Source organism: Heloderma suspectum, chromosome 2 (assembly GCF_057233095.1).
Source record: "Heloderma suspectum isolate Gila_16-S chromosome 2, 16-S_ref, whole genome shotgun sequence".
Lineage (NCBI taxonomy): Eukaryota > Metazoa > Chordata > Lepidosauria > Squamata > Helodermatidae > Heloderma > Heloderma suspectum.
Window position 1 is genome coordinate 404,546,230 of NC_139459.1, and position 26,356 is coordinate 404,572,585.

Here is a 26,356-nt window from a genome sequence, read left to right on the forward strand (position 1 = left end):
TTCCCCGGCCGGGCCCGCCCAAATTCCTCTTCGCCCGTCCCAGAGACGGCGCCGCCGGCGCGCCCGCGCCCTCAACAAGCATGGCGGCCACGGCGCCCCGCGGGAGAGCCGCCGCGGAAGGGGGGCGCCCTCAGCAAAGATGGCGGCCGGCTAAAACGAAGCAGCGCCACGCAGGGGTTCCCGGTTCCGCCATGTTTCTGTATGGCAAAGTGCGGCCTAGTTATAACCGGCTGTTCTGAGGAGAAACTTATTAGCTCTTCTTCCAACGGACAAAAGGACCCGCAACGGCCGAGATTCCCCCTTCTTAATCATGAGCGCGCTAGTTCTGCCGGGAAATGAAACTAATGCGCCTGCGGCCGCGGCGCATGCCGGGTAAGCGACGAGGCCCACCGGTGCATGGTGGGAGGCGAGCCAAGGCAAGAGCCAGGCCGGCCGGCCGACGGGCGCGCGGTGCATGGTGGGTACCCCCGCATCCCCTCTTCGCCTTATCCTATCCCTCTGCGCGGGCGCGGTGCATGCTGGGAGTCTGGCCAAGGCTGAGCCGCGCCGAGGGCAGGAGGCGGGGCGCGGTGCATGGTGGGTAAAGCGAGGCGGCCGCGGCAGGGGAGGGCGGCGGCAGGGGAGGAAGCCCAGCCGATAGGCCCCGGCCCAGGCCTGCCTCGCCTGCGCGCGCGGTGCATTGTGGGGCCCAGGCCGGAGGCGGCGGCGGCGGCGGCGGCGGGGGGCGGCCGCCGCGGGACCAGGCCCTGGAGCCCCTGGGGGCGGCGACGGGGGGCCGAGGCTCGGGCTCCCCCGCTCTCCTGCGCCTCAGCCATGGGAGACTCGGGCCGGGCCGGGCCAGGTAAGCACGTGAGGGCCGGAGCGGGGGAAGGAAAAGGGGAGGAGGCTGCCCCCCATGCACGCCCTCGAGTGGAAATGTGCGGGGGGCGCTGCGCTCGCGGTCAGCCCCCCCCGGCGGAGGCAGGAGAGTGGGGGAGGGAGTTATTGTTATTGTTGCGCGGGGGGGGCGCATCAGCCCCTGGGCTCCTTCCAGGGAAGGCGCCTTGAGAATTTGGCTGGCTTTCTTTGGCTGTGTCGTCGTCGTCGTCGTCGTCTTTCCTGGCAGGGCTTCTGGGCCTTTTGCACAACAGCTCCGCGACAGGCAGATGTCCAGTTGGATCCCAGTTGCCTGCAAGCGGAATGATGCACAGCGTTCAAAGGGAATTCGTGGAGGAGGAGAAGGCTGTCAGTGGCTACGGACCCTGACGGCTTTAGATTGACCGTACCTGATGGCTTTTCTGTCTGTTGTGCAGCTGTTTAAAAGGTGCTGAAATGGTGCCAGGAGAAACAACAACAAAACCTCAAAAAATTGTACCAGGCAGGGGTTGGGGGGAGTTTGGGCTTCTCTCCAAAATGGTCAGGATATACCTGGACCCCTCCAGATGTTTTGGACATTGCTGGGGCTTATTGGAGTTGCCCATAAACCCCATCATGGCCAATGGACAAGAATGTTGGGAGCTGAAGTCTGAAACTTCTGGAGGACACCAGATTGAGGAAGGCTGGTCTTAACTTGCATTAGCAAGTTTCAGAGAGACAGCTGTATTAGTCTGTTGCAGCAAAAACAACCAAGGGTTTTGTGGCACCTTACAGACTAACGCATTTGTTCTGGCAGAAGCTTTTGTGGATGCTGTTTGCTTCACCAGATACAAATTGGCAGACTTATATTCACCCACATGCAGCAGTGCAGTTGGTTGGGAAATTAGCAAATTTGAACTTCCAGAAGGGGTTGCAGCCTTGTAGTGCCCCAAAGACTAGCAGATTACTTGTGGCAGGAGCTTTTTGAGATGTGTTAACTGTTATCCCACATGGAGCTAACTTCTGCCAAGTCAGATTTTGGTATGCCAGTCTGTCTGTCTCCTCTGTCTGGTAGTGGGTCTCAGTCAGATAAAAAATCCTCATTTTTGGAGACAAACTAGATAGTGCTTCCAACTTTTGAAAACTTCCTGACCTTTTTTTCCATCTGGAAATGGCAACAACACTCTGACCCAAAGATTTTGGCAGCACGTACAATGTGACAGCTGCAAAAAAGAGAGGCAAATTCTATATCAGCAATAATTAGGAAAGGGATCAAAAATAAAACTGCCAATATTGTAATGCCTTTATGCAAATCTGTTGTGTGACCATATTTGGAATATGGCATAAGAACATAAGAAGGGGTGTGCTGGATCAGACCAAGGGACTCTCTAGTCCAGCATTCTGTTCTCTTAGTGGCCAACCAGATGCCCCAATGGGAAACCCACAAGTAGGACATGAGTGCAACAGCACCCTCCGACCCATGTTCCCTAGCAACTGGTGCACATAGGCTCACTGCCTCTGATACTGGATGTGGCATATAGCTATCATGACTAGTATCCAGTGATAGACTTATCTTAAATAATGCTACATTTTGTGGTAGCAAATTCCACAATTCTAGTATGTGCTATGTGAAGAAGTACTTTTGTCTGTCCTTAGTCTCCTATCATTAAGCTTTGTTGGATGATCCCGGGTTCTAGGACTGCTACGCACTTTCTCCACACCATGAATAATTTTATAACCTCTACCATAATTTTATAACCTCTACGCTTTACTTACATTTTTTTTCTAAACAGAAAAGCCCCAGGAGTTGTGATCTTTCCTTGTAGGGGAGTTGCTCCAGCCTCTTGATCATTTCAGCTGCCCTTTCTGCACCTTTTCCAACCCTATAGTTTCTTTTTTTAATCTGAGATGACATGAATTGTGCACAGATTTCCAAGTGAAGTTGTAACATCAGTTTGCACAAGGGCAGTATGATACTGGCAGTTTTATTTTTGATCCCTTTCCTAATGATCCCTAACATGGGACTTCCCTGTTTCACAGCTCCACTGTGTGTTCGTATGTGGTGCCAAGATCTTTGGATCAGAGCGTCATTGCTTTATCCGGATTTTGAAAAGGAGGGGAAAAAACAACCTAGAACTTTTTGAATTATTGGAAGCACCACAGCTGCACCCCGCTGGTCTGGCTTGTCTTTGGAAATTAGGATTTCCCTTCTGTTCTCCATGGGATGTGATTATCTACTGCTCTTTGCCCTGAAAGAAACAATAGGTGTTTTCAGCATACAAGTTGCTTTGCATTTTTGAACATTTGTTCTGATGGCCAGGAATAGAGGAAAGGCTTTGAAAGGAAGGGGTGTCCCAAGATGGGTCCACGGACCAGAGGTTCCACTTGTTGTGTGAGGATATCTGGCAAGTGAGATGGGACTGTGTTTCAGGATTTGATCTTTGGCCTCGGGCTCATTCCTAGCATAGCAACTGGTAGCCCTGAAAAGCCTCTCTTACCAGTTTAATCCCAACCTCGCCATCAAACACCAGCCAAGGGTGGAAAGGGTATTTCCACCACTTCTGAAAAATGCTGACTTTAACGAATCTCCAGGGGCAGGGAGCTCCATAGTTAGTTATGTATTTATTTATTTATTTATTGCATTTATACCCCGCCTTTCTCCCTCTCGCAAGGAACTCAAGGCGGCTTACATTATCCTCCTCCTCACCGTTGTATCCTCACAACAACAACCCTGTGAGGTAGGTTGGGCTGAGAGTCTGTGACTGGCCCAAAGTCACCCAGTGAGCTTCCATGGCCAAGTGGGGACTAGAACCCGGATCTCCCGGCTCCCAGTCCGTCACTCTCACCACTACACTACACTGGCTCTATTTGATCTGTATCCCACCTTTCCACAAAGAAAATAGTGCTCAAGGCAGCTACACTTATAAGACAGCCAGAGATACGCATTCTTAGAGGAGCAATCTCTTGGTACATAAGACCTCCCTGTGTCGAGACCCTGTGCCACGGAGGACCAAGTGCTGAGGTCAGAGAGTGGAAGGCCATTGCCTTTTTGCCTGTGTACAGGCTGGGGTGAACTTGGCTTCTAGTCATTGCTGGATCAAAAAGACGGATTTTATAAGGCGATCCTTGCGTAGCTCTGGGTGTTTGAGAACAGACCGTTGTGTTATGAAGGCAAAATGCTGAGAAGCCAGACTGTCGGACTTCGACCAGGGTGATCCAAGTTCAAAGTTCTGGTCAGCCCTGAAGATCGCTGTGTGACCTTAGGCTAACTTTGAGATAGACCTACCTTGCAGGATTGTTGTGAAGATACAATGGCGGACACCCCCCATTGGATGCGACCAACCAATAAAAAGGCATTCCCCTGTTGATTTGGGTCTGAGCTGTTTGGGCTTCTTGGTCAGAATGAGTGCTTTTTTTGTGTACTTCGCAATTCGTGCATTGGAGCATTTTGGTGCCCCCACGTTGTAGTTAGTGGAGTGAGTCCGAGAAGTCGCCAGTTGTCAAAACCCCAGAGCTTCACATGGCCTGGCCCGTTAACCACTTGGCTGCGAGGCTTCCCTCTCCGAACACCTTAAGGAGGATGGGCTTGTTGACAACTTTGAATCTTCAGGGGCTTCCCAGTTGAATTGACCTGCAGGTGTTTTGCGGGCCATTGAGCAAAGGCACCTGCAGAGAGCAGCATCTTGCAGCTGTTGCTGCTGTGTGTGAAGATCTGGGGGTCCTAATCCCAGCAGTAGCTGAAGGAGAGGAATGGGGCAGGACTTCTCTGGCCTCCCCCCCCCCAAAGCTTAAAAGCATGTGCAGTTAGAAAGCATGGGTCATTGTGGGTCCAGCCAGGCCCATAAATCCAAGGGGGATCATGGGGCGTTCTCCCTCCCAGTGCTTGGCTTCCCCTGGTGCAGGGTCCTCTCCCCCTTCCCCCCTCCCCCGGAATTTGAGAAGCACTCCAGTGGCCTGCGGAGAATAACTGCTAAAAGTCTTGTGAAGACTTTTTCATACAGGGTAGGGGATAAATGATGGGGGGCTTGCAAGCCACTGGGGCAAAGCGTAGCTGGCTGCCTTGCTGAGCTGAATTAGCGGCAGAGTAGAAGGGTGTGCTGGGTGACAGCCGGAGACAGTGCATAGGGCTCCTCCAGTTGGCCCAGCCACTTCCTGTCTCCTGCCTGCGTGAGGACCTGGTCTCCAGAGCCTGGCCTGGGCCCCTTTTGTGTGCCACTGAGTGGGGGTCTTGGAAACAGCCTGCATGACAGCCCGGTGACGTTATTTATTCCCATGCACCCCGAAGTGTGGCGGGGTTCAAACGAGAGCCCCTCCCCCATCGCCCCCCTGCATAACCTCTTAATGGTCAAGCGTTGTTCCCTTCGTGGGATTCTGCAGCCCTCAGCAGCAGAGGTGGCTCCTGGCAGGGCCGGGGTGTCTCGCTTGAGGCTAGCCCGGCTGCCAAGAGGAAGAAGAAGGCAAAGTCCACGGCAAGCCAGCTGTGCTGGAGGAGGGAAGGAGGTTGCTTGGGGACAAGACTTCAGGAAGAGAAAGCGGCTTGCTCCTGAGGAGGAAGTGGCTGTTGCTCAACCCTGGTTCCCCCCTCCCTTCCTCCCAAGTTAATGGGGTGGCTCAGCACTGTTCACGTGAGGAGGAGTCACTTCTCTCTGGTCATTGCTTCCGCCCCCCCTTGGCAGTGGCGCTGGGGTGGGGAGGCGAGAGGAGGAGAGCAGGCTTCGGCTAAGGGGGAGCCCCCCAGCACCCTCTTGTCACCCAAGCTGGACTGCTTTCTGGGGTGAGGTTTGGCCCCTTGGGAGTCAGGAGGTCCAGGCAGGGCGGGCTGGGGGATCTCGGTCCTGGCGCAGCTCCATCTCCTGTCTCGGGCGATCCTTGCAAGCCTCTGGGCTGGGCAGGGATGTTTCTGCCTCTTTCCCTCCTGCAGTGACAGGTCAGTGGTGGGATGGAGGCCCGCTTCCCCGAGGACGCGCACTGTGCTCAAGGAGCGAGCCCACTGGCGGGGCAAAGGCCAGGGCCTGGGTTTCTCCATCTTGTGTTTCAGAGTCTCCCTGGGGCATCTTGGCAACCGCTGTGATTTGCAGACGGAGCATGGCTTGGGACTCTGCCAGGGGCGACAAGTGCGCCACCCTCTTTGGCCAGGGTTCAGTTGCCATCTCCTGCCCAGACTCACCTGTGTCTGCCTCGGGAGGGGCGCTGCTAGCACCTTCTCTGCCCGCGGAAGGTGCCGGGTGTGCCATCCTTGTCGTCGTCGCTTGTTCAAAGGATGAGGTAGCAGACAATGCAACCGCCATCTGCCTCAGACCTAGCTGCTCAGAGGAGACTCCTCCACTGTTCCAGTTGAGATTGGGGGGCTGTTTCTCAGCCCCAGGAATCTGTCCGAAGCAGGCGGTGGTCCTTGCGTTGTCTACCTGGCCTCCTTCGTGCACCCCCTTCCCAATGGAGCTGTATACTTCAGGGGAGCTGTTGTGGGGGGCGGAGGTGCCATCCCACACTCCGCATGTTCTCAGCTGCTCTGAAAGTTCTGAGCAAAATTATTTCTCGTATTCAGAGCAGCAGACGGGAGCTGGGAGCAGGACGACTGGGTCCCTTGCTCACCTCCCAGGCCTCCTTGGGAGCCGCAGGCAGGCAGGAAACTGGCCGCTCATGTGGTTCCTTGCAGTTTTGCAAAATATCCGGAGAGGAAGCTGAGGGTGTCTGGGGTGGGGGCTCCTGGGGAAATGCTAGAAGGGTGGCGACGGGTGGTTCTGGCGGGTCCAGGGCTGCAGTGGCTGACTGTCCCCCTTTGATTTCGGGGGGGGGGGGCACTGTCCCATTAGTCCATTCTTACTGCTTCCCTTCCTTCCTCCCCTCCTCTCAGGCTGCCGGAGTCCGGATAGCTCTTCTCTCAGCTCGTCTCCACCACTGCGGGGCACAGGAACGTCCCCCCCTCCTGAGCCGTCGGCCCCCCTGCACCCTTCCATGATCGGGTCTGCCATGACCACTTCCATCGGCGGGCTGGGGTCTCCCTTCCCAGTCATCAGCTCCTCCATGGGCTCGCCGGGTCTCCCTGCGACACCCTCCATTGGCTACGGGCCAGTCAGCAGCCCCCAGGTAAGCTGGGGGCCTGGGCCCTGGGGTCCCTACACTTGGCCGAAGGAGCCAGGCCCTCCTGCTTCCTGCCCTGGGGCGGGGGGGGGGGGGCTGAGCTTGGCGGGGGTGGGGAGCCGTGGCCAGACCCCCTCCACAGCTTCCATCCTGCCCTCTGCAGATCAACTCCACGGTGAACCTGTCGGGCCTGCATTCGGTCAGCAGCTCGGACGACGTGAAGCCGCCGCTGGGCATGAGGGTGGTGCCAGGCCACCCCCACAGCGGCATGATGCCGGGCAAGCGCCTCTGTGCCATCTGCGGCGACCGGTCGTCAGGTGCGCGGGCACCAGGGCAGCCGGCGCTGACAGGGACCTCGGAGCATGGGGCTTGGGGGGGGTGTGAAAGGCTGAGCGGAGAGAGGGAGGGGCAGGGGCAAATGGTGTGCTTGGCAAGGGCGGGGGAAGGGGAGTTGGGGGGATGTGGCCTCCACTGCCTCTGGAGGGAAACCTGGGGGCGGGGGGGGCGGGGGGCCAGACCTGGGACTCAGTCCTTGCCTTCCTCCCCCCCCCCCCCGCCGGCATCCCTCAGGGAAGCACTATGGGGTGTACAGCTGCGAGGGCTGCAAGGGGTTCTTCAAGCGCACCATCCGGAAGGACCTGACCTACACGTGCCGGGACAACAAGGACTGCATCGTGGACAAGCGCCAGCGCAACCGCTGCCAGTACTGCCGCTACCAGAAATGCCTGGCCACCGGCATGAAGCGTGAAGGTAGCGGGCGGGCGGCCGTGGGCGGGGCGGCGGCGAGGGCAGCCTGGAAGCCCCGGGGCGGGGCCTCCCGAGGGGCAGCTCTAGGGCAGCCGGGGCGGAGCTGGGGGACAGCGGGCCCAGATGAGAGGCCAGCTCCTCCTCGGCCCACTTGGCCCAGCCTCCTGCGTGGGGCGCGCTGCGAGCTCTCGGGGGAGCCTCGCAAAGAGGGCTGGAGGCCGCCTGCCTGCCCTCCCCAGCAGGGCTGGCCGCCTGCCTGCCCTCCCCAGCAGGGCTGGCCGCCTGCCTGCCCTCCCCAGCAGGGCTGGCCGCCTGCCTGCCCTCCCCAGCAGGGCTGGCCGCCTGCCTGCCCTCCCCAGCAGGGCTGGCCGCCTGCCTGCCCTCCCTCCCCAGCAGGGCTGGCCGCCTGCCTGCCCTCCCTCCCCAGCAGGGCTGGCCGCCTGCCTGCCCTCCCTCCCCAGCAGGGCTGGCCGCCTGCCTGCCCTCCCTCCCCAGCAGGGCTGGCCGCCTGCCTGCCCTCCCTCCCCAGCAGGGCTGGCCGCCTGCCTGCCCTCCCTCCCCAGCAGGGCTGGCCGCCTGCCTGCCCTCCCTCCCCAGCAGGGCTGGCCGCCTGCCTGCCCTCCCTCCCCAGCAGGGCTGGCCGCCTGCCTGCCCTCCCCAGCAGGGCTGGCCGCCTGCCTGCCCTCCCCAGCAGGGCTGGCCGCCTGCCTGCCCTCCCCAGCAGGGCTGGCCGCCTGCCTGCCCTCCCCAGCAGGGCTGGCCGCCTGCCTGCCCTCCCCAGCAGGGCTGGCCGCCTGCCTGCCCGCCCGCCCTCCCTCCCTTTCTCCCTCCCCCTCCACAGTGCTGTGAGGATGGCTCCGGGGCACATGCTCTGCTTGGAGGAGGCCCCAGGTGCCATCCATCTCCAGGGTTAGAGGGGAGGCCCCAGACAGCAGGGCTGGCCCCAGACAGCAGGGCTGGCCCCAGACAGCAGGGCTGGCCCCAGACAGCAGGGCTGGCCCCAGACAGCAGGGCTGGCCCCAGACAGCAGGGCTGGCAGGCGGGCCTCTCTCTCCGCCTCAGCCCCAGGAGAGCTGTGCTAGCCAGAGGAGACGGTCCAGGCTGCGTGGGCTAGTGGCCCGGCTTCATGGGGCAGCTTCCCGATTCCTCCCTGTTCCTGAGCAGAGCTAGGGGGGATCCCTCCTGGGCCTGGGGTGCTGCTCCTCAGAGCAGACGCCACCGGACCGGTGGCCTGGCGCCGTGTAAGGCAGTGCCAGAGGTTGGCAGGCCCCCTCCGGGGGAGCGGTGGCAGCGGTTGATCTCTGTGTTCGTCCTCCTCCCGCAGCAGGGGTTCCTCCCGCCGGTGCTTCCCGTGGGCTCGGGCTCAGGGGAAGCAGCAGCAGGGGTCGCCATGCTGCCAGCGTGCGAGGCAGCGGGGGCGGTGCTCCGGCCTCCTCCCGTCTCCAAGGGCCAGGAGGGGGCCAGAGGGAGCTGCCCCCGCAGCCTGGCATGGAGGCGGCCAGTCCCCCCCCCCAGCCTCCATCTCTCCCCCTGTCTCTCCCCAGCTGCTTTGGGGGGTGGGGGGGAGAGAGGGAGAGAGTGGTGATGTCGTTGCAGCGGTGGCGTGGTTTGAGTCTCGTGCCTCCCTCCCTCTCTCTCTCTCTGCTGTCCAGGGGTGGATTGTGGGGGAGTGGGAGCTGGGCCGGGCCGCCTCTCTGACCCCCATCTCTCTCCTCACCCCCCACGCGCGCACACCCAGCTGTGCAGGAGGAGCGCCAGCGCGGGAAGGACAAGGAAGGGGAGGGGGACCTGGCCGGGGGCGGCGCCAACGAGGACATGCCTGTGGAGAAGATCCTGGAGGCCGAGCTGGCCGTGGAGCAGAAATCGGACCAAAGCGTCGACGGATCCAGCACGGGGGGCAGTTCGGTGAGTTGGGGCGGTGGTGCTGCGGGATCAGAACGCTCACCCCGGACCTTTGAAGTGAACGAGGTAAATACCGAGCAGGGCGGTAGCAATTAGTCGCGATTGTTTGGAGGGGGGCGGCAGCTTTGGCTGCAGGCGGGGCGGCCGGCCAGGGAAGGAGTCTCTCGCCTGGATTTGGGGGGGGGGGGGGGGTTCCAAGGAAGCTCATTTGGCCCCTAGAGCTTCGAGGAGTTTGCAGACAAGTAGCTCAAGGGAGCCATGGGAAGTGGAAACATGGCGGGGTGGGTGGCAGTGGGAGTTTGGGAGGACGTTCTGGGCAAGGTCCTGGGTCTCCCCCACTCCCTGGTGGCTAGTGGGTGGTTTTGAGCTCTGGCCGAGGGGAGAGGAGGAGGTCTGTTTTGCCAGGCTTCCCTGCACCTGCCGACAACCCACCTGCCTCTGTCGTCTCTCCCCTCGGCTCCTCCAGCCTAACGACCCCGTGACCAACATTTGCCAGGCTGCTGACAAGCAGCTGTTCACGCTGGTGGAGTGGGCAAAGCGCATCCCCCACTTTTCAGAGCTGCCACTCGACGACCAGGTCATCCTGCTCCGGGCCGGTGAGTGTTCCGTCCATGTGATTCAGCTCTCTGCTCTCGTCGCCACGAGGGCCAATTTATCTGTGCCACGTGCCCCTCTTCTAGACAGGATGCGCGCAGTCTGGGGTGTGACCCCGATGCATCTACATTGGGTCATGGATTCCCCCCCTGCCCGTCACCAGTCCAAGGGGGAAGCAGCCGACCTCGCTGGCATTTTAGAGGCCCCTGCTCCTGCTCCTGCTCCTGCTCCTGCTCCTGCACCTGCACCTGCACCCCATGTCTTGGGGGGGGGCACATGGGCCCCTCTTGGGATGAAGGTTACCAGGCCCTTTGCGCCCCCCCCCCCCCCCGCTCTCACATTCACTTTCTGCTCTATGGCAGGCTGGAACGAACTGCTGATTGCCTCCTTTTCCCACCGCTCAATTTCGGTGAAAGATGGGATTTTGCTGGCCACGGGGCTTCACGTGCATCGCAACAGTGCCCACAGCGCCGGCGTGGGAGCCATCTTTGACCGGTGCGAGAGTGTGGGTGGGTAGGTGGGTGTGTCAGGGCTCTAGCGGCAGGGTGGGGGTCTTCCTGGAGTGTGGATGTGGATGGGTGGCAGAACTGCGTGTATGCGCTCACGCGCACACCCTTTTGAGCTTTCATCAAGTAACATCTGCTCCAGGGCTGTTGAACCTCAGGCTCCCAGCCCAGCCCAGCCCAGCCCAGCCCAGCCCAGCCCAGCCCTCCGGCGCTCCCCAGATGGCCACCTTTCCCCGACCACCAACCATTGGGTGGTTTCTCAGCTTTTGCGTGGATTTTCCCCTGTTTTAAAAGGTTGAAATGCCTCTGCTACAGCTTCGTGACTGGCAGTAAGGGCTTGAAGCTAAAAGACCCCTCCCCGGGGCTTTCCCTTTCCTGCAGGGTGCTGACCGAGCTGGTGTCAAAGATGCGAGACATGCGGATGGACAAGACGGAGCTGGGCTGCCTCCGGGCCATCATCCTCTTCAACCCGGGTGAGGAAAGGGAGCGTGGTCTCTCCTGGAGCCCTGATGGAGGCCCTGGCCTCGTGCGGGTGGGGGTGGCGGCTTCTGGTTTCTTTCTCATACAGGGCCTTGTCACGGGGGGCCTGTTTGTGTCTGCCTGAGACGCTTCTGTCTCCTCACAGCACAAGCCCCACAAGGGGTTTTCTCTTTCATCTTGTGTGTCTCCCTCCGTGGCTGAGTGTACTAGCTCTCCCATTGACTCCCCATAGATGCAAAGGGGCTCTCCAACCCTGGTGAGGTGGAGCTGCTACGGGAGAAGGTATATGCCTCGCTGGAATCCTACTGCAAACAGAAGTACCCTGAGCAGCAGGGCAGGTACAAATATGGAGCGGGGGGAGGCTGGATGGTGGGGGGCAGAAGAGGTGTGTTCCGTGTAGGTGAAAAGTTTAAATTCGAGGACACTTTGAAGGGAGAGGCCCAGGAAGGAGAGATAGTCTTTCTCCCGCCACCTTTGGAAACCACTCCTTTGTTGTATGTATTTCTGTTTATATTCCACCCTAAATAAAAAATCCCTGAGGTGGGTAACAATACTGAAAGAATAAAATCCAACACTTCCAATAAAACCAGTAACAATCAGCAGAGAGACCCACCCGCAACAGAGACTCAGTCACGGGTATCAACGGCTGGTAATTGTCCAGGCCAACCGACGAGTCTTTGCCGGGGGCTGAAATGACAGCAAAGTCGGCTCCAGACACATCTCTGGCAACATAGGTGCCCTCCTTGGCCCCCCACCTCAGCTGTGAGCAGCCGAAGAGGCCCCGTTCTCCCCACTGCCCCCTTTCTTGCCCACAAACGCCCCTGTCTTCTGAGTGGGGGCGTTTGGAATATTTGGAATAAGTTGGAATATTTCTATGCCGCTCTTCATCTGGGGAAATTCCGTGGTGGGGTATAATTGCTGTGTGGAGGAAGTGGCGGGTTATGAAGAAGCAGCTGAGGCAGTTGAACTCCCCACCCCAATTCCCTCGGGCTGACTGGTCTGCAGGTTCTCTTTTTCGAGGTGGGGGGAAGGAGGCCCCCGGTCTTGGTCTAGCCTCGGACTCACACAGACTCTCCCTCTTTGGGGATGGGGGCCAAGAGGACAGGGGTCTGTCAAAGGTGACTGAGAGCAGCCTTCCCCAGCTTGGCGCCCTCCCGAGGGGTGGGACGACAACTTCTATAATCCCCAGCAGCTGGGTATTATAGGCGTTGTCATCCCACCCCTCTGGAGGGCTGGACCAGACGCCCTTTCACGCTTGCAGGCAAGCAGCGAGGCCCTCTGGCTGCCCTGCTGATGCTGGCCCTCCCTTTTCCGCTACAAGCCCCTTTTGGGCTCAGGCCGCGACTCCAGCTGGCCCAGGGTGGCCTCCCCCGACCCGCGGGCAGCACGCTTTCCCCCCAGCCCGGCGAAGTGACGGCTCCCTGTCCCCCCAGGTTCGCCAAGCTGCTGCTGCGTCTTCCCGCCCTCCGGTCCATCGGGCTGAAGTGCCTGGAGCACCTCTTCTTCTTCAAGCTAATCGGAGACACCCCCATCGACACCTTCCTCATGGAGATGCTGGAGGCCCCCCACCAGATGTCCTGACCTCCCCCCCCCCCGACAAAAGTCTCACGTACCTGCCGTGGGGGTGGTCTGGGTTAGGGAGACTCCGCAGGCACGAACGCAGGCGCCGGATGGGCGCCATCCGTACCTTCCTCCTCGTGACGCTGCAGCCCATCCCATCAGCTGCATCCCGCCCACTCCCTGACGCCCCCTCACGCCCAGCAGACCTCCTTCACGAGGGGCAAGCAGGGAGGGGGGCAGTTCTCCCCAGCAGCTGGATTTTAGGGGCTGGGCACCTGGCTGGCCTTGTGTCGAACGTGGGGGCGGTCCTCCTGGGGCCCAGCTTCCACCGATGTACTCCAAGCTTTGGGGGGGGGGGGGCGCTTCTTTGCCCCCTTCCTGGTATGGGGAAAGAGGCTGCTCTGCCAGATGTCGCTCCAAATCAGGTTCAAAGACAAGGTACTCTTTTTCAGGGGGCTGCCTCTGTTTTGTTGTTGTGTCACGACACTCCCTTCGTGCTTTGGGGTGGGAGAGCAGGGGAAGTCTCGGGGCATGTATTGGAAGTGTCTGTCTGTCTGTCTGTCTTTTGACTAGTTGGGTTGCAGTTCTATGCTCGTGGCGCAGGGACTGTGGGCCCAACCGCATGCCCCCAACAGAGGAGCCCGGATTCACGTGGCAGATTTGCAGCCCTTACTTCAGAATATGTGGGGCGCACACCCTCCCATCCCCTTGCCCCCAAATAGGCTTTTCAAAAAACGGTTTAGGGGGTTTGAGGAATGTTGCGGGAAAGGGTTGCGTTCTTACCTCAATAATGGTTCTAGAATGGTTTCCTCGATTCTCTCCTCCTTCCACCCCAGCGGAAGGGCCTAAGGCAGGGCTGCAAACATTTTTCTGTTGAGGGGTGCGTTCCCTCCTGGGAAAACGGGGTCAGGATGTGTGTATTGGTGGTGGGGGAGACCAGAGCCAAAAGTGGGTGGTGCCCCCTTCTTCCCCAGGAAGGGACGGATCACTTTTGCCCGAGGTCTGAACTGATCTCACGCAGAGGATTTCACATCAGGCCGAGGAACGCCAGTTGCCCATCCCAACCTAAGCAAAGCCCCATTCCTCCCTGCGCTTCTGGTTCAGCACTTTGAACATGGCCTGTGTCCCTCATCTATGCAAGGAGGTGTGGTCTTTGGGGAGGGGCTGGAGGAGGATACAGAGTGTGTGTTCCTGTGTGTCTCTCTCCATCTGTCTGTGGGAATGCTCCAGATCCCAGAGATGAGGATCTGATTTAGCCTCTCTTCCTCAGTATATGCAGGGGGCTAGGGGAGAGAAGAGAGTAAAGAATTTGGTACTTGCAGGCCCTACATGCCTCTAGTCATATTTTCTTTTGGGGAGGAGAGTAAAGGTGGTGGTGGTGGTGGTGTGTTTCACTGTCCCTTACCTAAGAGTCCCTTGGGGGCGCTGCTGAACAGAGCAACATTTGGGAATCTTACCTCCCACACACACTCTGGTTTGTAGGGATGGGGCAGGCCGGGTGGAAATGAGGAGGAAACAGCTGGGCCCTCTTTAGGGGGGGGTGCCCCTTACATGTAAGCTGCTGCTGCTCTCTTTCTGCCCCCTCCCAGCCTCTGCATGCCCATCTTCCTTCATATCCCCCCATCCAATTTATTTGACTTCTGTTAATCTCCCCACCCCTCCCATGGATAACTGCTTTTCGAATATGTTGATTTAATAAAAGCTGCTCTTTCCGGAGGGCCCCGTGTCCCCCACCCCCGCGTCGTCTGCTTTCTCTTCCGATCTCTGTGCTTCGTTGTCCTCCCCCACTTTACGGGAAGGAGGAGGAAGGCAGTTGCCGCCCTTCCCTCTCTTGGATTATGCAGGATAGTTGCAGGATCTCTGCCCACAGGCAGAGTGCTGGCCTGAATTTGGGCCCAGGAACGTTCACTGCATGCAGCGTCAGTGTGTGCAGCAACCCCCCACTCATGTAGGAGTATGGGGTGGTCACTGCACTTACTGTCCTGGGGTGGGTGGATAAGAGGAGTGTTTGGCCGTGTGTCTCTCCCCCCCCCCCCCCCAATGTACTATTTTACAAATACTAGGACAGATTTTGCTTTCTTGGTGCACTTCCTCGCTCTGCCAGTAGAGGGCAGCAGTGCCCCGTGAGCTGGGGTGGGGCACCAGGTCTTTTATCCCTCCCCTTCTTGTCACCCTGCTCTGCCCCCGCCCCACTCAGGGAGGGTATTCCAGGTAAAATCACGACAGGCTGCAGATCCCGCTGTCAGGAGTAACCTCTCGGACATCCTTTGGGTCTTTCTCACATCTACTCTGCTTTTGGGGGTGGGGGTCCGTTCCCTTTGACCAGCCCTTTAAGTGGCTTATCCACCCACCCACCCTGTTTTTCCGTAGCTCTCAGCTTCCTTCATTTCTCCTCCTGTGATCTCTGTGGGACAGCCCCCGCTGCCCCCGCCCAATATCAGCCAGGTAGCCACCTCTACCTCCCCACACACTGGATGGGGTTGCTAGTGCACCAGCCTCTGGAAGGAGGAGCCCAAAAGTGCCTCTGAGCACACACAGAGTGCCTTTCCATTTGCTGCCAACTTCACTGCGGCCCATCCTTGCAGGTTAAGGGGGTGGGCTTCTGACACAGTTTCTCACTGCTTCCTGCTCCTAAATTGAGGGCATGCTGTTCTGTTAGTGGTCCCATGGAAGGGGTAATGCATTTCTGCAGGGAGGCCCCTGTTCCTCTCCCCCCCCATTTCTCCCTCCTAGTTGGAAGGGAAGGCTCCCCCCTCCCACAGGAAATACTTTGCATACCATCAGGCTGTTAAGAATGGATAGAACCAGCCTTCCACCCCCAACCCGAAGAGCCCAATAGGGAATTTTGAGTCTAAATTGGCAGGACCCCCCCCCCTTACATTTTTTTAAGAAATGCAACAGCATTTTAGGTTGCAGGTTTTGCTGTCTTTTTGGCCTCCCTTGGCACAATTTCTCTCCCCCCTACCTTTGCAATCATGGCCTGGACTGACCCCCACAGTCACAGGGCTGTTCTCCCCCCCCCCCCCGCTGCCCCAGGCTTCATCCTGGCCATGAATGGGGCTCAGTCCCTCTCTGGCTGGTGTTTTCATAGTCCAGGCTGAAAACAGACCGCCAGGAGCCGCACAAAGGGGGGCTTGTTCCCCCCCATCAATGGGTCCTTGTCCTGCCCCCTCACCTGGCGGCCCTGGCAGGCCCCACAGACCCTGGCAAGCAGAGGAGCTGGGAGGAGGAGGAAGAGGCCATGTGGGAAGCAGCCCCCCTCTTTCAAATCCTCCCCCCCAGATAAGAATGGTTGCCTCTCTCCGAGGGGGGGCAGTCCAAGACAACCCCTATATACACAGTGAGGGAGATACAGTATTCTTCCCTCCCCGAATATTAACCCCACTTCATAGCATGAACCATAGAGAAGAAAGCCCTTCCCACCACTTGAGTGTTATCCCCCCCCCATCGAATTCTGTGCCTCTTCCCCCTCCCCACAGGAAAGGTCTTTGATCTGCGAAGATCAGAGCTCCGAGACCCAGCAAAGATGCCCCGGAACAGATGATTAAGCGCGCAAACCACTTGTGCTGCGGATTAGTTGATAACGGGGGGGCATCTGAACATGTGCAGAGAATCAGCACCGCTGGGGATAGCTGACTGTTTTAATAGTTGTTTTTAGAGCCTTCCGCCTGAATGCCAGGCTGTCCTTTGCGATTCACAATGCCAGGATAAGAGATGTTCTTAATCTTTCTTTTGCCAGCTGCTTGCAAGGTTTGTAAACAGGATTACGTGTGTGTGTAGGTACACGGGCAGGCAGTAAATGCAATCCCTGAAGAGAGTAGGGTAGCCGCTAGGGAGGCTTGAGCCCCCGGATCTCTCTCCCGTCTTTTTTTAGAAGCTCAGCCGATTCCCTGCATTGCTCCGGGGGCGGCTCTGCAGCCTCCAGCTCTCACCACGCCTGGTGCCAGGAATAGCCGGCCTTTCGGCCACATCCCAAAAGAACATTCCTGTGCTCCCATCTTGGCCATCCTGGGCGACTCCACCCAGCCAGTGCACGAGAGAGAGAGCGGGGTTACGAGTGGGAGCTGGAAAATGTCCTGGGCTTGCTTCTGCCCAAATGTGCCCCCAGCTGCCAGGGGTAGGACCATCTAAAGAGCTCCCCTTTTCCAGTAAGACCATTCAGATCCCCTAAGTGCACCTCTGGGTGCTCTTATGCACCTTCCAATCCCCCACCTTTTTCCTTAACCACCGTCTAGGCCTGAAGCACTGATGATAAAGAAAAGAGTGTCTGAGCATATGCAGAGAGCCTTTTCCTACCATACAAAGCAACCTCGACCCTCCCTCGGTGGTTGATTCCTAAAGAAGCAGGATGGACCCTCCACCTCCTCCAAATCTCCCCTCCGGACCTAGAGCGTAGGTCCCCCTAAAGTCCTGATGTGTGGGGCTGGTTATACTTACTTGATGGGGAAATAAAGGCAGTCCACACATGCTCAGGAGCAGGGATTGGTGGCAATGTCTGGTGCTGAAAGTAACTTCGGGGGCTCAAACTGGTATTGGCCCTGGGATAGGTATGGGGTGGGGGGTGAGTGCATGTGTGTACGAGAGAGAGAATCCGTGTGCAGGGTCAGCACTGGCCATCTGGTCCCCCTAGTGGGTTGCTGTGCAACATGTGCAGTCCCTGCAATTTTGGACTTCCATGTTTGGGGTCCTTCATCCTGCGGAGGATTGAAGTCCCTACTCCTAATAATTTAGGAGCATCTCTGCTGCATCAGACTGAAGGCCCTTTTCGCAAGCATCCTGTTTCCAATAGGGGACAGCCAGATGCCCTCTGGAAGCCTACAAGCCAACAAGTTGAAGGCAACGGGGGTTATATCCCTTGTGGCGTACACCCCATACCCTGTAATGCCAGGTGGAGTGGTGCTGGAAATGGAGGTCCCATTTAGCTGTTGACAGGTGCTATCCATCTTCCACAGATTTGCCTCCTTCTTAAAAGTCAAAAGCGCTTTTCTGGCAGACCTCCCTGCCCTGTCAGAGAAATCTGCCCAGTTCCATGGCAGTTGAGAGATGCAGAAAAACAGGCCTTAAAAGTGGGCCCAGGCCCTTCCGTTGCCCCACATTGCCCCAGATGCAGGGGAAAGATACTTGGCAAATCCAGGCATTTCCTGCTACCTTGATACAGCTGCAGGCCTGGAGACAGGTGCAGCCAGTGCATGGGGGAACACGAGCAGCAAACACCTAAACCAGCCGCAGCACAGCGGAGGCTCCACACGGCCATCATGGCTGCTGCGATACATTTCTGGGCCTCCTTTTAGTTCCCCAAGCAGAGCTCTGCTGGCATAGACCGAAGGCCCAGATTCTGGTGCAACGGTGCACAGCCCATAGCTTGTGAGCCAGATGTGGCCCTCCGCTGATTCCAGTGTGGCCTGCGGGGCCATGGGGACCCTGCCCAGAATTTGCCTTGGTAGTCGCCTTGAGTGCCATTTGGGGGGCTAGAAATGCAGGGTACAAATAAACAGTGGTACCAAGGGAATACCTGGGATTTCCCTTGTCAGAGCTCGCGCAAACAAGAGAAGCTCTCCCCTTGTCCCTGATCTCTCCCCTTGTCCCTGATCTCTCCTAAGAGAGTGGAGATAAGGGAATGGTTTCCCTTATGCAGAGAGCGCGTGTGTGTGTGTGTGTGCACATGCATGCCCAGGTGTGCACCTGTGCAGCCCCTGGCAGATGCGTGATGCAGTCCTCGAGCCCGGAAAACTCTGCACCCCCGTGCTAGCCATCATCCAGGCCCTGGTCCGCTGCTTCCAGGCACACCAGCAAGGGCTTTCCCTCCTTTCTGCGCCCCAGCCTGCATGTGGGGGCTGGCCCTCAGTGTGCATGTATGTGGATCTCTTCTGGGCTGCCTCATGTGCGTGATCTGTATGCTGCGCTGTAAGACATTGGCCATGGGACCAGCACAAGGTCTCCTGCCGCCTGAGATGGGGGGGCACACACCTGCCTCCACCGCATCTCCCCCTTACCTTCCTATTGCCGCCACTGCTATTACTGCTGCTCTTCGAAGAACCATAATCAAGGTGGTCTCCTGAAACACCTCCTCCGAGAGGATTCTCAGTGTGAGCCAGAGGACAAGTCGCTGAAAGCAGCCACCCATCCTGCCTTGCTCCGAGCGAAACAGGGCGGGCGGCTGCTCTGGAGAGCCCCGCCAGCTGCTTTCTCACTGGAAGTTGCCACAGTGGGAAAGCGGAACCAGCGGGGCTCTCCGGAGCATCCACTAGTGTTGCTGAACAGCAGGTGCTCCAGGGAGTCCTGCCACCCGCTCACCCTCCGCAGCATTCACTGCAGCAGGGGAGAGGGACTGGCAGGGCTCTCCAGAGCACCCAGTGGAGGCCTGTCGCCACTCTGCTGCCTGAAGCGGGAGCTTTGCCCTGCTTCATGGGAGTGGGGGCTGGCTCTGGCTGGCCAGAGTGCAGCCTGATGCAATGCAAGACTTCCATGGCTTTTGCAGTAAGAGCTCCCCAGGTTCTGCTTTCTGGACTTGGTGTGACTCAGAGTTGGGCCGAAGGCCGAGGGAATGCCAAGCGGTGTGGCTTCTAGCAAGCTTCACCAGCCTGGTGGCCCCCAGATGGGTTGGCCTGCAACTCCCAGCATTCCCAGACAGCATGGTTGGAGAAGGCTGCATTTCGGCCTTTCCTGGCAGGGGAGTTGTCCCAGGAAAAGATGCTGCATTTCGTGCTTGCAGGTTTTTCGGTTGTGTCTCATGAACAATTGCTGTTGCAGAACTCTTGTTTTACGCCTTTTCTGAAAGCTTGGCATCGTTTTGGGCACCCCCAGCCGGGCCCCACAGCATGAAGGGAGGGCCCATTCTGCAGGAGGACCCAGTTTCAATCCCACCCGCCACCTGTGCTGGAAGGATTTTGGGCAGGAGGGCAGGGGAAAACCCCCATCAGCATGATGGTCAGGTGATTCGGGGAGTGCCTGTCCCCCACCTGATCCCTGTGGCCCTGCTCTGAGCACCCCACCCCACCCTGTTGGCAAATGCTACCCCAGATCAGCCCTTCAGCAGTTTAAAGCAGCAGCAGCAGCCCTCCCTCCCCTCCTGCTCAGGACTGTGCAGATAGCACTTATGTATGGAGAGGTAATACCTAGGTTCATGCGCAGCTCTGCGGGATCCAGTCGGCTCTCAGAGAACCGGAGGCTGCAATTAGCGCTGGGCGAGAGTGCGAATGGCTGGATTGTGGGCCAGGAGCGTGGCTATGCCAGCCATGGCAAGACCCAGCACCTCCATCACAGGAGGAGGAACCCAGCAGCACCACACCGCGCTGGGGTGGGCAGAAGAGGAACAGGCACTTCCCAGACCCCTTTCCCCCCGAAGATCCAGGTGGCCTTGAAGACGCGTGTGTCTCCAAGCGAAGAGTGCACAACACTCCCTCCCACCACCTGCTCCCTCCCTTTGTAACCAGAAATGCTAGGGATTGGATCGGGACCTCCCGAAGGCTAAGCAGGTGCTGTATCCACTGAGCAATCCTGCCTGCCCCACATGGGAGGCCCTAAAGTAGAGGAGCCATAAAAAAAAAAAAGAGAGAGTCCCCCATCTCCTTTGTGTATTTCCATGTACTGAGCAGGGCTGGAATGCAAAGCCCCAGTTCACTGTTGCTTTCCAGGCTGGACTCCAAATTAAGCCCTCCCCAAATGTACCTAGTCGGTGCCCCTGTTGTCAGCAGCTGCAGGCCCCCAAATGAAACCTCTCTCCTTTACCCTCGGCATGTCCGTCTCGTGTCCCCCAGCTGAGTTTGGCCCCTTCGAGTGGCCGCCGCAGCCGGGACAGGAAGCCAGATGGCTAATTACAGGCTCCTAATTATAGTTCCATTTTAGGAACGCCAGGCCCAGCCCAGCCCAAGAGGCGGGGAGAACCCAAATAAATCCCTGGCTGGCCAAGGAATCCCACCGCAGATCACGGCCAGGCATGCCCGGCCGGCCCCGAGATCACATCGCTGCACGGATGTGTGACAGAGTGACCAGGGGATGCCCTGTGAGAAGCTCTAGGAGCAGGAAGAAGCACCACGCAGGCCAGAGCCGGGGTGGGGAAGCCCAATTATGGGGCCAAATCTGGCCCGCTGGGGATCCCCAGGTGGCCCCTCCCCCGACCTCCGATTGTTTGCTGTTTTCCCGAATTTTGAGTATTGTTCTCCATTCCAAAAGATTGCAGTGCTTCTCCTGAGGCTCATTTACTGGCAGTACGAGCTTTAAGCTCAAATATGCTGGCCTCTGGTATTTTGGTGCCACCCACCCCTGGAATTTGGGCCCCGAGAGCTTCCCTGAAATGGAATTTGGCCCTCTGGCTGAGAGAAGTTCCCCACCCCTGGGGTAGAGTTTGCTGGTTGGTCTTTGGTTGTGACAAAGCTGGCCCTCTCGAGAGGGAGGGGGGAAACACAGGGGCTCTGTTGTTTTGGTCCCGCACCCTTGGAGGGTTTATACCCCGCCGCACAAATTAGAGGCACAGTGAGCTAAAATGGGATGTCCAACAGGCAAGCAGAGGGCCAAGTGCAGCCTGCACAGCCCTTTTCTCTGCCCTGTTGTGCAAAAGGCCTGGCCACATTTTAATTGCATATGTGTTTAAAAGTGTTTGCCCCTATAAGAGGCTTTCAGCTATCAGAGAGGTACAAAGATATATGTTGTTGGTGTCAGTCAGACCAAGACCAAAGAGAGCCAGGTTCGAATTCCTCCTCAGCCAGGAAGGTCAATGGATGAAGCTGAGCTAGTCAGTACTCTCCCAATCTAACCTACCTCACAGGGTCATTGTGAGCAGTGGCACAGCTAAGACATTTTAGACTCTGTATATTCCTTTATTAATTAATTAAATTTATTAATTTATTAATTGCCCATCTGGCTGTTGTGAAGCACACAAGTAATATTCCTCCCCCCCTCCCCCCCAACTAGGCCCCTAACAGTTCACGGGTGTTAACACTACTTCTCCATCCCTGATACGTTACACCAAGTAAACAAACATTTAAAAAACTTTTCATACAGTGAGAGGGAGAGAGAGAGAGAGACTTTGAGCATGGGCAGTTCTGCATTTTTAAACTTATTAGAATCATAGAATAGTAGGGGCCTATAAGACCATCGAGTCCAACCCCCTGCTCAGTGCAGGAATCCAAGTCAAAGCATCCCTGATAGAGGGCTGTCCAGCTTCACCTTGAGTGCCTCCAGCTTGAGAGAGCCCACCACCTCCCTGGGGAATTGGCTCCATGGTCGTATTGCTCTAACAGTCAGGACGTTTCTCCAGATGTTGAGCCGGAATCTGGCTTCCTGTCACTTGAGCCCATGATTCCGTGTCCTGCACTCTGGGATGATCGAGAAGAGATCCTGGCCTTCCTCTCTGGGACAACCTTTCAAGGATTTGAAGAGCGCTATCAGATCTCCCCTCAGTTTTCTCTTCTCCAGGCTGAACATGCCCAGGTCTTTCAGTCTCTCCTCACAGGCTTTGTTTCCAGTCCCTGATCATCTTTGTTGCCCTCCTCTGAACCCTCTCCAGTTTGTCTGCATCCCTCTTAAAGTGCGGTGCCCAGAACGGGACACAGTACTCCAGATGAGGCCTAACCAGTGCTGAGGAGAGGGGAACTAGGACTTCCCGGGATTTGGAAGCTATGCTTCTATTCATGCAGCCCAAACTAGTATTGGCCTTTTTTGCAGCCGCATCACATTGTTGGCTCATATTCAGCTTGTGATCGACAACAATTCCAAGATCATAGAATCATAGAATAGTAGGGTTGGAAGGGGCCTACAAGGCCATCGAGTCCAACCCCCTGCTCAATGCAGGAATCCAAGTCAGAGCATCCCTGACAGATGGCTGTCCAGCCTCGTCTTGAATGCCTCCAGTGTGGGAGAGCCCACCACCTCCCCGGGGAATTGGTTCCATTGTCGTATTGCTCTAACAGTCAGGAGGTTTTTCCTGATGTTCAGCAGGAATCTGGCTTCCTGTCACTTGAGCCCATTATTCCGTGTCCTGCACTCTGGGATGATCAAGAAGAGATCCTGGCCTCCTTCTCTGTGACAACCCTTCAAGTACTTGAAGAGTGCTAAGCAAGATCCTTCTCGCTTGTAGTGTTGTTGATAGGGATGTCAGAGAATTTCACCACGAATCTCGGGGAGGCCGAATGCCAGCGCATTCGGCCCCCCGAAATCGGTGGTGAAACGGTCTGCCCCTCCGCCCCCCCCCCCCCCCCGGGACGGGACTTACCTTGTGCGAATGTCCCTGGTGGCGGCGGCTGTGGCGGCCGGTCTTCCGACCGGCTGCTGCCATTTCCAGTAAAAAAAAACAAAAAAAGTGATAGGCTACGTAAACATTTACAACTACAGCGAAAATAAGGGGAACGCAAATAGCTTTTTTGTTGTTTGTTTTACTCAGGTTTTTTTGTTTTACTGAGCCGTGATAGGCTACGTAAACATTTACGTAGCCTATCACAGCTGATTGCAGGGACGCAAACGGCGGCAGCTACGGCCGCCGCCATTTGCGTTCCCGGCCAGCCAGGATTCGCGGCGGGAGGGACGGGGCACCTCCCCCCCCAGCCAGAATTTCGGGGGGAGGGATGGAGCACCTCCCCCCCACTGCGAATCAAATTTTGGGCAAGGTAAGTGACTTTCGTACATCCCTAGCGCCACATATCCCCCATCTTGTAACTGTGCCTTTGGTTTCTTTTTCCTAGGTGCAGAACTTGGCATTTCTCCCTATTCAATGTCATTCTGTGGTTTTCTGCCCAGCGCTCCAGCCTATCCAGATCACTTTGAATTCTGTTTCTGTCTTACAGGGTATTCGCTATCCCGCCCAATTTTGTGTCATTGCAAATCTGATGAGCACTCCCTGCACCTCCTCCTCCAAGACATTAATAAAAGTGTGGAAGAGCACCGGGCCCAGGAATCACAGCACTGTCATGACTGCAGCGATACCGTTGCATTGGCTGCAGCAGCTACAGATACCACCCTGAGGCTGAACACATTGACTTGGAAATAAGAACCATTTAATTGTAAAAGAAAAGGTTAATGTACTTGAGCGTCATTTTTTGGTAGGAAGCCAGGGTCCGAATCAAATAAATAAGCACTTAGAGATTTTTTTTAAACGTTTAGCAATATATAAATCTATTAAATAAATGAAAATAAACAAACAGCTGTAACCCATGCCCACATCTGTAAACTGTGTCCATGCCCGTCTGGCCACCCTCTGGCTATAAAATGTTTTTAAACAGAAGAAGAAAGTGAGGATGTTGCAGCGGCAGGTGTTAGCCCCACCCATGTACACCTGCAGCGGCAGGTGCTAGTCTCCAAGGCTGCCCCACCCATGTACTACGCATTGCAGTAGTCTAATCTGGAAGGTATCGGAGCATGACTGAAATTGTGGAACAGCTGTCATCAACCCGGTGCCTTCCAGAGGGCACATTGTGCATGCAAAGCATCCTACATACTAGGCAGAGGGCCTTTTCAGTGGTGGCACCCCAGTCATGGCGTGCTATCCCCAGAGAGGCTCGCTTGGTGCCTACGTTGTGGTACTTTCAGCACCAGGTGAAGACCTTATTTTTTTAAAAAAAATAAATTATCCTAGGCCTTTTGGTCTTTTGGTTTTCAAAAGGGATTTTTAGATCCTTTCACTGCTGTTGCTTTTACCTTGGTTTTATACCGCGACTGTTTTAATTGGTGTGAAATTTTACATTATATATTTGTGTATTTAGTTTGCTTAACTTTATTTTGTGACCTACCCAGAATGTTTTGGCTATTGGACAGCACAGTAATGCAGCCAACAAGTAAACAAATCACACGCACACGCATGTGCACTGTACCCATGAGCTACCAGCCCTCCATAAGGCTGGGTGTTAGGTTTGCTTTGCTTTTATTGTGTGTCCTGTTGTCTTTTACTATTTTTATTGTAAGGCACTTTGATTGTTGATACAGAAAAACAGGACACAAATATGAAACCAAACTAACCTCAGCTTAGGTGCCCGCGCCACCAAGTTTACACAGACATGGCCCCCATCATCCAGTCTTCCAGCTGTCCAAATGCTTTGGGGGGGGGGGGCAGTCTCCAGTTGACCCTTTGACTGTGTAACAAAAAGGCAGGGGGTGTCATCGCTGGTGGTCCCAGCATCTCTTTGACCCCTGTCCCCCACCAACAGTTAGCACAGTGTATCCCAGCCTGGCGCCCTCCAACTTCCATCAGCACCCAAAACCTATTCTTTTCTCTTTCTTTTAGTACAGTTGATGCAATGTTATTCTGTATCATTCCTTGTTCCTGTTAACTGCAGGCAGTCTCTCTGCTTATATAAGCCCGGTTTCCCCAAATCTGGTGCTGTCCAGATGTGTTGGATGGCAAGTTCCATCGTTTCCAGCTGGGGTGATGGGATCTGTAGTCCAACATATCCGGTGGGTGCCAGGCTGGGGTAGCGGCACATCCGTTTCAGAGAAAGCATGTTTCCCCAGCAATATTTTGCTGCTTGCAGAATGTAACTCCCCTCTTCCCACCCCACCCTGATATAGGCAACCTTCTGCAATTGAAGTGTGATCATGAAATATGATTTGCGTAAGATGTTGGATGAAGAAAGACCTTTGGTCGGACCAGCAAACCTCTTCGTCTGTTCTTAGAAGGCAGCCACCGCTGGGATGGCAACCATCACCACAACTCTTCATTGTTCCTGCAGCAACAGGCTATCACAGCCACCACCGCTGGACTTCACCCAGCGGTGTGTGGCTTGGCTCACTTTCTTGAGTTAGTCAAAGTGCCTTTTCTGCAAGCCCTTTTTGGCAGCGTCCCTGCTGTGGCTCATGTAGGTTGAGGTGTGTGTGTGTGTGTGGGCCGGGAGAGATACAGTCATCATGCTTGGGAGAACTTCATAAGATCATAGAATCATAGAATAGTAGGGTTGGAAGGGGCCTACAAGGCCATCCAGCTCAACCCCCTGCTCGATGCAGGAATCCAAGTCAGAGCATCCCCGACAGAGGGCTGTCCAGCCTCGTCTTGAATGCCTCCAGTGGGGGAGAGCCCACCGCCTCCCTAGGGAATGGGTTCCATTGTCCTATTGCTCTAACAGCCAGGACGTTTCTCCAGATGTTCAGCTGGAATCTGGCTTCCTGTCACTTGAGCCCATGATTCTGTGTCCTGCACTCTGGGAGGATCGAGAAGAGATCCTGGCCTTCCTCTCTGTGACAACCTTTCAAGTCCTTGAAGAACGCTATCCTATCTCCCCTCAGCCTTCTCAAGGCTAAACATGCCCAGTTCTTTCAGTCTCTCTTCATAGGGCTTTGTTTCCAGTCCCTGCTCATCTTCGTTTCCCTCCTCTGAACCCCCTCCAGTTTGTCTGCATCCTTCTTCAAGTGTGGTGCCCAGAACTGGACACAGTACTCCAGATGAGGCCTAACCAGTGCTGAGTAGAGGGGGACTAGTACTTCCCGAGATTTGGGAAGCCCCCAAGCAGGGCATGGAGGCAACCACATGGGAGCTACAAGGCCAGTTCAGCTCAGGCCGTTGCTCTGAGCGTCAGGGCTGAGGAGCAACAAGAACAGGGGGCACGTGCAAAGTGCCTGCTCCGCACTGAGTCAGAACAGCCACCCTATCTTCCCCATCACCTGAAAATGTCCAGTTAGCATGTGGATGGTATGAGACACAAATTCCATGTTGGGGACAGGGAGTGAAAAGA

At 56.6% G+C, this 26,356-nt stretch overlaps 2 protein-coding genes across 17 annotated transcripts; one reads left to right on the forward strand and one right to left on the reverse strand.

The window, feature by feature from the left end:
* The first annotated feature begins 55 nt into the window (after positions 1-55).
* RXRB (retinoid X receptor beta) lies at positions 56-24,507 on the forward strand. Of its 16 annotated transcripts, none has more exons than XR_014787319.1 (11): positions 380-457; positions 6,689-6,921; positions 7,079-7,232; positions 7,486-7,665; positions 9,401-9,567; positions 10,031-10,160; positions 10,521-10,653; positions 11,046-11,137; positions 11,377-11,482; positions 12,578-13,142; positions 23,483-24,506. XR_014787319.1 is itself a non-coding variant. In XM_084831915.1 (10 exons), exons 1-10 carry the CDS (start codon positions 397-399, stop codon positions 12,723-12,725), a joined length of 1,404 nt encoding a protein of 467 aa, XP_084688041.1. In that variant the 5' UTR covers positions 56-396; the 3' UTR covers positions 12,726-21,510. The 16 variants fall into 16 exon arrangements, 14 of the variants coding, with proteins under 14 accessions (XP_084688041.1, XP_084688036.1, XP_084688043.1 ...); XR_014787317.1 differs by lacking the exon at positions 380-457 and adding an exon at positions 492-576 and having other exon boundaries at positions 9,401-9,630; positions 23,483-24,507; XM_084831915.1 differs by lacking the exon at positions 23,483-24,506 and having other exon boundaries at positions 56-457; positions 12,578-21,510.
* On the reverse strand, positions 58-6,432 carry LOC146356719 (uncharacterized). Its single transcript, XM_084831953.1, has 2 exons — positions 6,002-6,432; positions 58-1,168 (listed from the first exon to the last, which is right to left on the reverse strand). The coding sequence occupies exons 1-2, from the start codon at positions 6,120-6,122 to the stop codon at positions 942-944; spliced, it is 348 nt and encodes a 115-aa protein (XP_084688079.1). The 5' UTR covers positions 6,123-6,432; the 3' UTR covers positions 58-941.
* Positions 24,508-26,356: the final 1,849 nt, after the last annotated feature.

Excerpts from the sequence above, each read along its gene's own strand:
- RXRB (XM_084831907.1), top strand. The coding sequence starts at position 397 with ATGGTGGGAGGCGAGCCAAGGCAAGAGCCAGGCCGGCCGGCCGACGGG. Across the intron at positions 458-6,688 it reads CGACGGGCGCGCGGTGCATG|GCTGCCGGAGTCCGGATAGC; the intron begins GTGGGTACCCCC and ends CCCTCCTCTCAG. Across the intron at positions 7,233-7,485 it reads CTGCGGCGACCGGTCGTCAG|GGAAGCACTATGGGGTGTAC; the intron begins GTGCGCGGGCAC and ends GGCATCCCTCAG.
- LOC146356719 (XM_084831953.1), bottom strand. The coding sequence starts at position 6,122 with ATGGCGGTTGCATTGTCTGCTACCTCATCCTTTGAACAAGCGACGACG. Across the intron at positions 1,169-6,001 it reads CCCTCCCGAGGCAGACACAG|GCAACTGGGATCCAACTGGA; the intron begins GTGAGTCTGGGC and ends TTCCGCTTGCAG.